Here is a 9,626-nt window from a genome sequence, read left to right as displayed (position 1 = left end):
CATAATGCTTAGGCAGCTCGTTAGGTTTTCCAGACGCAGCCAGTGTCACATTAAGGTTAGATAAATGACAACACTGAAAGGTAAATTAACAGATAAATATAGCGTAATGCTTCCATTATCGCTGAATTAATAGAGCTGGAGGACGTGGCATTCAAGACAAGGCCGATAGCGCCCCCTATTGGTGTGTTTGCTATGACAAACATCAATAACAATAGGAAAATTCACACGAATATCAAATATCGACAGTCAATAAACAATCCAAACGGGCTAACGTTAGCATGCAGACTGGGGATATAAGTATATATTACGGTTAAACTCCAGCAATAAAGCAACACTAATACAATATTTAGTCATTTTAGATAAAATCCGATATTAAAAATCTGATATATTGTGAACAAAACACAAATTTATCGTGTGTTTGACTTTTTACAAACAAATAGCTAATTTAAAAAAGCGCGCGATGTATAAAATCGACCGATTTAAATGAATCAGTGATTTATTTTGATATATAAGCATCTCAACGAAAATATCAATTTCTTTACAATCTGTCGAGTAAATATTAGTCATCAGATCAAAAGAAAAACACACTTTACCTTCACAGAGAGATCAAACCCTCAGTCGTGGGAAGAAATCCGATGTTCAGCCGCGGCGTCTCTAACGTACCTTTCTTCATGATCACCATCACAGATGCGCCACACGTTTCTCATGTCCCTCCGCGGCGGTGTCTCAAACCCCAATGTGCTTCCTACTCGGACGGCGTTTTGAGACGCGTCGGACGCAATCCAGTCGAATGCTACAACGCGCTCACAAATGTCGTCTAGGTAGGCTGCTCACTAGAATTGGAGCCACAGCCTATATACAATGTCCCTGCTGCTGTAGATGCATCCTGTACACCGCAAACTGAAATCACGGCTGCCATTGACCATATAGAATCCTATATGATGCTGCATATTAGATATGCGAAATCTATATGGTTCTATTATTTTGAGAAAGCCTTTTATATTTGTAGGCTGCAGCTCAAATATCCAGAAATACATCCGAGCCAATCAACATGAAAGGCTAAGATTACTGATAAGTGTACTAGCCAATGACATTGACATTTTTGAAGAGCGATGTTAAATAAGAGCCGTCATAATGTATATATGAATAGAAAATATTTTTTTTTACAATGTGTTTGAGAAAGTATCTTATGCTCAATAAGGCTGCATTTATTTGACCAAAAATACTGTAAAACAATATTTTTAAAAAAATATTATAATAACTACAATAATAATTTTAACATTCTAAATGTATTTTATGTAACTTTTGATTAATGCATCATTTGTGCAATAAAATAATTAATTCCTTTAAAAACGGAAAAGAATCTTTCAGATTTTTTTCTTCATAAAACAAAACAGTAAAACAAATATTCAGTGGTTTAATAAATTAATTGCAATTTATTCATCCTCTTTCTTCAGTAGTTCCAAACAGCTCAAAGATCTAACCAAATAGTAATCTGTCAAATAAACATATTTAAAATATATATAGTCTTAAAGCCTTTTCATAACTACTTTTTAACTTCATCCTTGCTAACCTTGAATGTGTTCATTCAACCTGCATTAGACGTCTGACTGTTCCTAAGGGGAAATTTTACAATGTTTAAAAACATTACATAGACTTCAACGCAAGAGAGCAGGTAACTACCACAAAATATACTGTTTGTATGTGTACTGAGGGTATTTGAGGGTAAATGGACTGAATGCTTCAAAATAAGAGTGTAGCATTTTCACAGTCAGGAATTATTTACAATGGAAAAACACATGCGCTAGTGTTCAAAACTAGGTTGGTAACACAACAATGCCACCAATGACTTTAGAAACAGAGCTGTTTTTGGACATCTACAATTTCTTTCTTCATTCGGTCACACTAAATTACAGCGTAAACTGATGAATAGTCCCGAAAGCAGCATAATGACATTAGTACTTTTAGTATAGGAAGGATGTGAAGATCTGAGTAGTCTTCATCACTTCAGGGGCCTGAGGTAGGCCATGGATACCCGTTGTATTAAATTTGGTTCTATAGTCCTCTCATTACTGATAAATGTGGATATAATATGGTTTAGAACACACTTTCTCCATCTGTTATTAGTACTATTTTAAATAAGTAATTTATGAAGGAATCTGACATTTTATTTTTTTTTTTTAACTGATTTAAACATCAATTTAAACTGGATTAAAAAAAGCAGATTACAATTACTCTTCAATTTTGTAACTCACTCAGGAATATTCAATAAATCAGCTTACTTCATTCAAAGACAATGGCATCGATTGAACATGCCATATATTTTTACATATAATTTAAATCAGTGCTTTCATACAGCAGAATGGACGCTTTACCCTTCAGGCTAGGTTATATCCTGTTTACTAATACTTTGGAGTTATGAGAGAACTGTTGTAAAATATGAGTGTTTATGCTGCTTTGCATAGAAATTGTGAAATTAAGTAAGACTGGTCCTTTTACAATCCATGGACATGATTTCAAAGCTCTGATGGTACGATCTACCACAGTTCTGAAAGCTAATGACTGTAAAATAATAATTTATTAGCCTTGTCTCTATCCAGCTGGAGTCCTCTCTGTATTGGCTATGGTTTTGCTATATTATCAGCTACTGAAACCATGTACAGGTTAGTGCTTGGTTGATGTGGGACAGATGTAACATAAGACCTCAGCTGATTGGCTGGTTGGAGAGAATGGGGCGCTCATGGTCGCTTAAGGTTTGATTAGTTGTCCCTTCGCTCCATTCTGCAGTGTGTCATGACATTATAAAATCTCCAGATCCACATGCCGCACCTCAGGATTACGTTGCTGTCGGAGATACAGAGGAGGAGTCAGTCAAGGAAAAATGAGAACTAGCAAGTACCAACTCATTCTAAAAACATTTGATTCAACATTACCATCCAAAAGTGATTTTTTTTTTTGTTTGTTTTTTTTAAAAGAAAGAAAAAAATGGACACTTTTATTCAGAAAGAAATTGATCAAAAGTGTATTTAAAAAATGCTGCTATTTTAAACTCTCTTCACCAAAGAATCCTGAAAAAATGTATCACGGTTTTCACAAAATATTAAGCAGCAACAACTGTTTTAAATGTTGATAATAATAAATGCATAAAAATCTTTTAAGCTAAAATCTTTAAATATTCATATTTGATTTTGAATTAAATCTCCTTTTTGTAAATTCAGAAATATCAGAACATAAAAAAACGTAAATAAATAAATTGAAAAGCAAAAAGAAAAATCACAATTTTCACACAAATATTTGCATTGAACTTTCTCGCTATCTGCCAATACGTCATATACAGTGTGAAAAAGCAATTACAGTGTTGTTCTCTGTGAAACATCAAATCTGATTTTCCTTTCCCAAAATGAAACACTGGAGAGTGAAACTGGAAGTTATTTGAATAGTGGTGGCCAAATAGCTGAACTGATTTCCTTTATGAGCAATAATGAGTGTGGTGTCTGCTGAATGTAATGCTGAATTATTCTGACAGCTAGCCATACATCATGTAGGTCAATTTTACTGAAGGATCTGAATCATACATTTTTAAAAATAAAGGCTCCAAAAAGGGCTTTTCACCGCACTGCCAAAGAAGAACCATTTATGGTTTGCTAAAGAACCTATCAGTGAACAGTTCTTAAGAAAACATTGTTTTCTTAGTGTAGAAAATATTTAAAAGAATATTTTTCCACTATTAAAAACCTTTTGTACAATAGGTTCTTCATAGAACCATAGATGCCAATTAAGAACTTGTGGTCTTCTCAGATACCTTAAGTTCTTTCTCTAGACGGTCCACCTCTGCTCCTAAGGTGTCAATAATGTTCTCCCCATGCTTCAACATAAAGTTCTCCAGCTCCTCTGGAGTCTTCACCTGCTGAATTTCCTGCAGGCCAAACACACACAGTTAAGCACACACAGTTACACTATTAATATGCAGAGCTCACAAAAAGATGATTCTTTAGCAAAAATACCATGAATTTGTTCGAGCGCTAATAGTTAAGTAACTTCTATGAAACCATGGATAGACTTGAAACAAACGCTAAAGTCATGTCAGATGATCTACATCACAGCAGAAGCCTTGTCTCTTAGCACGTACGTTGAGGATCTGTTCAATGTCTTGCTTCTCCAGGTATGAGCGTGTCACCACCCGCCCATCAAAGTCCACCTCCGCCTTGAAGCGCACTTTGCTCAGCCCTATATCTGTGGCTTTGACATCATGAATCGCCCTGGAGACAAAATGACCTGAAGTGAGGACATCAAATCTAATTTCATCAATGCACGAACGTACACTGATGTAACTCTGTCTGAGCAGGCTTACATTTCAGAATGTGATGCTTGCCTGAATTTGAAAAGCATTTGAAGCAGGTTGCTTCTGCCTCCTTGTTAAAGTTCTGTAATGAACTGTAAGGTGGCAGCTTGTGTGCTGATAAAGCTCTTATTATGCAGACTGTGGGTACATGTAGTGGACACATACAGTGGAGAGAGGCAGGGATGGAGGACTGACCTGACAGCAGGGTCATTTTCCAGAAACTCTGTGAGCTTCTGCACATGCTCGGCCTGGATGGAGCGACCCAGCAGAGCCTCTGTGTTAGTGTAGATGAGGAATGCAGATACCGCCCCTAACAAGGTGCCCACACCCAGAGAACCCAGACTGTCATAGTAGGGGTTACCTATGAAGGGGGAGAAAGAGAGAGGCATTAAATGCATTAAATGTCATGTACAGTTCATAATATGCGAGGCAATCCACATCAATGGTGCAGGATGACATTCTGACAAATGAATATAGCATCTACCATGAATAAGGTTACCCACAACCCACTGAATTATAAAAAGAGAGTTGTGTGTGTAATATTAGCAATATCTAAATGGCAACTAAATGGCAAATTTTTACATTTATGCATATAAAGGTTAAGTAACGTATGTGTAAATGTATAACAGAAAACAGTTCTTTTAAACTGTAATATTTCACAATTGTACTGTTTTTACTTAATAAATATCAATAAGACTCTTATTTCAAAAGAAAAAACCTTACTGACCGCTAACTTATGAACTATAGTGTACATGAAATGTATGCAGCAGTCTTTAATGCCACAATAGAGACCTCTAGTGGTACAAAGAAAAGTGCTATTTTTTTTTCCTTTTAAAGCCCTGCTATGTAAAATAAAATTGCTAGTTTCATGGTTGATTACACTTCAATAACATACAACTGTAGCAAGCGCCAGATAATAAACTGAGCTGAAACTGCCATCAGGGCTGTTCTCAAGCATGAAAGCAGGTTTACTGAATAGAGCATTATCCAGATCTCTACACAAATTTTCCACAAAGCCATGAAAACCACAGGGCAAGAGGAACAAGCTTCTGGGCAGCCGTAGGTGTTGACTTTGTGTGCGCACAGAAGTGCATTTAGAGCTGGATTTACAAAGCTTAAAAGAACATCAACTGCTCTTTACAAAGGAGATAAAGCTCAGGCCCATGTGCTTATTAACCCTGACCCTGTGGTAGAGACCACAGTTAGCATGAAACAGGAGGGTCAGGCACTATTCTTGTGTTTATTTGAAATACCTGTGAGAGACGTTAGTCCCATACATCCAGCTGCCAGCACCACCCCGATCACAGCAGCAGCGTCCTCCAACAGGACCACGTTAGTGCTGGGGTCTCGACTTTGCATCACTTTGCGTACACAAACAAACAAGAATTATCAAACTGATCATCTCCAAACTGTGTCAAAACTACAATTACAATCACATAACATACAAGGATAATAGAAGAGTTAACTAAAAGGTACACACCGTACTCATAAAAGGACAAGCTTTGTTCATGTGCACTCCTCTTGATCTCGTTAATGGCCACCAATAGTGTAGCTTTATGGGGAATCAGCAGACAGATGATATTAAAATTACTGTCAGGCCTTACTGAATGTTAATGAAAATACGGAAGAGGAAACCACATCTCACCTCCTTCAGATACCAGAGATCCTGCTAAAATGCAATAAGCCTGCAAAAGACAATTAAAAAAACAGCTATATTCACTATTGTTCAAATTTTGAGGTCAGTAAGATTTTTTTTTAATCCATTTTTATTCAGCAAGGACAGCTTGAACTGATCAAAAGTGACACTAAAGGCATTTATAATACTACAAAAATTTCCATTTCAAATAAATGCTGCTACTTTTAAATTCCTATTCATCAAATAATCCTAAAAAGATGTAGCATACTTTCCACAAAAATATCAACCAGAACAGCTGTTTTCAACAATGATAATAAGGTGTTTATTAAGCAACAAAATAGCATATTAAAATGATTTCTGACGGATCATGTGTCACTGAAGACTGGAGTAATGGTTGCTGAAAATTCAACTTTGCCTTCACAGGATTAAATTAGATCTTAAAATACATTCAAATAGAAACAGTATAAAATTGTAATGTTTCAAAATATTAAGATTTCCTGTATCTTTGATGAAATAAATTCAGCCTTAAAAATCTTAAAAACACCAAACTTTCGAAAGGTAATGTGACATCACAGACTTCATATAATTTTGTACATCTACAAGTTCTAACCCAGAGCAGTGATTCTATTGGCTGAGGGTGCAGGAGTCCCATAATGCCGTGATACCAGGACAAGCCAGCGCCCATCATGAAGATGCCGACTCCGCTGATGAGAGAGGCGATGTAACGCATGTTGGAGAAGCCATACCTTTAATAACAGAGAACAGTTGGCTTAGATGTGACCACATGACCAGAGGACAACAGACGAATCAGACTATATGAGCTGTACGTACGGATGGACGGCATCTGGGTTCCGGACAGACTGGCTGATGCCTAGTGCAAGAAGAGCCTGTCAAAGAGTGAGTATAAGAGATGAATAGAAAGAATTAACAAGTGTAATTTATTTTTAAATCATACACCATCTTTTGTAGGCATGTCCTGGAGGTCAAAGGTGGTAATACAGACATGAATGCCAACGTACCTGATTGCAGGTATCAGCCAGTGAGTGGATGGCTTCTGAAAACATACTGGCAGATCCTGTATAAACCCACGCCAGCAGCTTGAAGAAAAAGTTCAGTCCATTTCTGCAAATTACAAAAGTGAAATTAAACATTTATATCTCCACTTGATACACAAATACAATGATGTTCAAAACGGTAATACTTTTATTCAGCAAGGGTGCATTAAACTGATCAAAAGTGATTCTGAAAGTGGATTTCAAATAAATGCTGTTCTTGTGAACTTTTTATTCAAAGAAACCTGAAAAAAGTGTATCATAGTAAATACTAAAAAAATATTAAGCAACACAACTGTTTTTAATATAATAAGAAATGTTTCTTAAGCTTATGTGACACTTAAGACTGAAGTAACGGATGCTGAAAATTCAGCTTTGCCATCACAGGAATAAATTACATTTTAAAACATATTACAATAGAAAACAGTATTTCACAATATTATTCAATTATTTCACTGTTTTTTTTGTTTTGTTTTGTTTGTTTTTATCAAATGAATGCAGCCTGGTTAAGCATAAGAGACTTCTTAAGGGGAAAAAAATAAATAAATAGTGCAATGTTCACAGAAAAAAAACAACAACGTCTTAATGTAACCGATTCCTCAATCAACACATAATTACATAATTTGGCTTGTTGTATAATGTACTAGACACAGATCTGGTTGTTTTAAAGCTAACAGTCAGTGTGGGTCATACCTCATGTGTAAGCACATGTCTTTTAACTCAATATCCTTAATCTAATAACTAGATAGCATGGGGTTGGTAAAGCTTACATGCATATAGCCACCATCACCACTTTTCCCGGTCCTTGTAGAAATGTCGCTCTCTTCCTAGACCGAGGCTATAGGAGTCAAAAATAATCCAAAACAGTTAGCTAAAAACGTACTGTACTCATCGATATGCTCTGCTTTGAGGTTAAATGAGGAGCAGTATGAGTTTGAAAAAATGTCAAGAAAGAGACAATGGAAGAAAGAGACAGAAGCATCAGTCAGTACTACCAAAACATAAAATCATAAAATTATAGTGACAGGCTTGAACTTGAACTTTTACCTTTGTGTTCCCCCAGAAGTCTTTGTACTCCTTCAACAGCTTCTGATTTCTAAATATGTCTTATGGGTGAGAAAGAGAAAGACTAATGGTTATTTAGACAGTAGATGACATGAAAACAGTAGAATGCAGTAAATGAGGAGAGAATGACATACTTTCTTGGTACTCCCTTTCCACCTCTTTCCTGAGATTCCGCTCTCTAGCAAGTGCCTCTTGACTTCCCCATACATCCAGCGCTCTAAATAAAGACAATTGATCTTTCTACTCATAATTTCAGATCCTTGTACCTGATGCCTAAATTAAGTATATACAGTACACTGCAGTTTAAAAGGTTGAGGTCAGTAAGATTTTATACTGTTTATGCTCATTAAGGCTGCGATTATTTGATCAAAAATTCAGCAAAATATTTCTTGCTTAATATTTTTTGTGGAAAGGATCAGCAATTTTTGTTCTTTAATTCTTAGTAATAACTGTAAGTGTAAATGTAACTGAATTTTACTGACCTAAACTTTTATATTTAGTATACAATGCTGCTTGAAAGTTTGTGAACCCCTTGCAGAATCTGTGAAAATGTGAGTAATTTTAACAAAATAAGAGAGATCATACAAAATGCATGTTATTTTTATTTTTTTTATTTAGTACTGACCTGAGCAAGATATTTTACATAAAAGATATTTACATTTAGTCGACAAGACAAAAAAATATATATAGCTGAAATTATTAAAATAACCCCATTCAAAAGTTTGGGAACCCTTGGTTCTTAATACTGTGTGTGGTTACCTGGATGATCCACGTGATGGTTGTTTATGAGTCCCTTGTTTGTTCTGAACAGTTAAACTGTGTACTGTTCTTCAGAAAAATCCTCCATGTCCTGCGGAATCTTCAGTTTTCCAGCATCTTTTGCATATTTGAACCCTTTCCAGCAGTGACTGTATGATTTTGATATCCATCTTTTCACACCAAGGACAATTGGGGGACTCAAACACAGCTATTAAAAAAAAGGTTCAAACATTCACTGATGCTCCATAAGGAAACACAATGCATTAAGATGAAGATGTCCAGTTTTTTCTTATTTATATAATTAATATAATTAATTATTATTATTATTATATAATTATCTTAATATAATTTTAATTCCATTTAGTACTGCTGTTGCTTCCGAAGGGAAGCTACTTGCATGTTTCCCGGAAGACAAATTAAGTACAATTTACCTTGATCTTCAAATTCAAAACGTTTTCACCTCCCAGATCTTAATGCATCTTATTTTCTTCTGGAGCATCAGTGAATGTTTGAACCTTTTTTTAATAGTTGTGTTCGAGTCCCTCAATTGTCCTCGGTGTGAAAAGATGGATCTCAAAATCATATAGTCACTGCTGGAAAGGGTTCAAATATGCAAAAGATGCTGGAAAACGTCTCCGGTTACTATCGTAACCTCGGTTCCCTGAGAGCGGGAACGAGACATCACGGAGAAATTCTCCGTTATGGGAACTCCTTCCCTTCCAACCTTTCCTGAAGTCCTATTGGCTCACGCCAGTCCAAATGACTGGCAAAT

The 9,626-nt window shown here is 35.9% G+C and overlaps 1 protein-coding gene across 1 annotated transcript in view; it reads right to left on the bottom strand.

The window, feature by feature from the left end:
- Positions 1 to 1,408: 1,408 nt before the first annotated feature.
- The window catches only part of slc30a9 (solute carrier family 30 member 9), a 24,454-nt gene continuing 16,236 nt past the window's right edge, over positions 1,409 to 9,626 (bottom strand). The window contains 13 exon segments of the mRNA XM_058797510.1: positions 1,409 to 2,844; positions 3,803 to 3,916; positions 4,130 to 4,259; positions 4,538 to 4,703; positions 5,596 to 5,703; positions 5,823 to 5,894; positions 5,988 to 6,027; positions 6,589 to 6,724; positions 6,810 to 6,865; positions 6,998 to 7,100; positions 7,801 to 7,868; positions 8,078 to 8,136; positions 8,230 to 8,312. Coding sequence (XP_058653493.1) covers positions 2,800 to 2,844; positions 3,803 to 3,916; positions 4,130 to 4,259; positions 4,538 to 4,703; positions 5,596 to 5,703; positions 5,823 to 5,894; positions 5,988 to 6,027; positions 6,589 to 6,724; positions 6,810 to 6,865; positions 6,998 to 7,100; positions 7,801 to 7,868; positions 8,078 to 8,136; positions 8,230 to 8,312 — 1,180 coding nt within the window. The 3' untranslated portion in view covers positions 1,409 to 2,799.

The sequence above is a fragment of the Onychostoma macrolepis genome, chromosome 14 (assembly GCF_012432095.1).
Source record: "Onychostoma macrolepis isolate SWU-2019 chromosome 14, ASM1243209v1, whole genome shotgun sequence".
NCBI classification, from domain to species: domain Eukaryota; kingdom Metazoa; phylum Chordata; class Actinopteri; order Cypriniformes; family Cyprinidae; genus Onychostoma; species Onychostoma macrolepis.
Note: the sequence above shows the minus strand (reverse complement) of the source record. Positions and strands in the feature narration are given on the sequence as shown.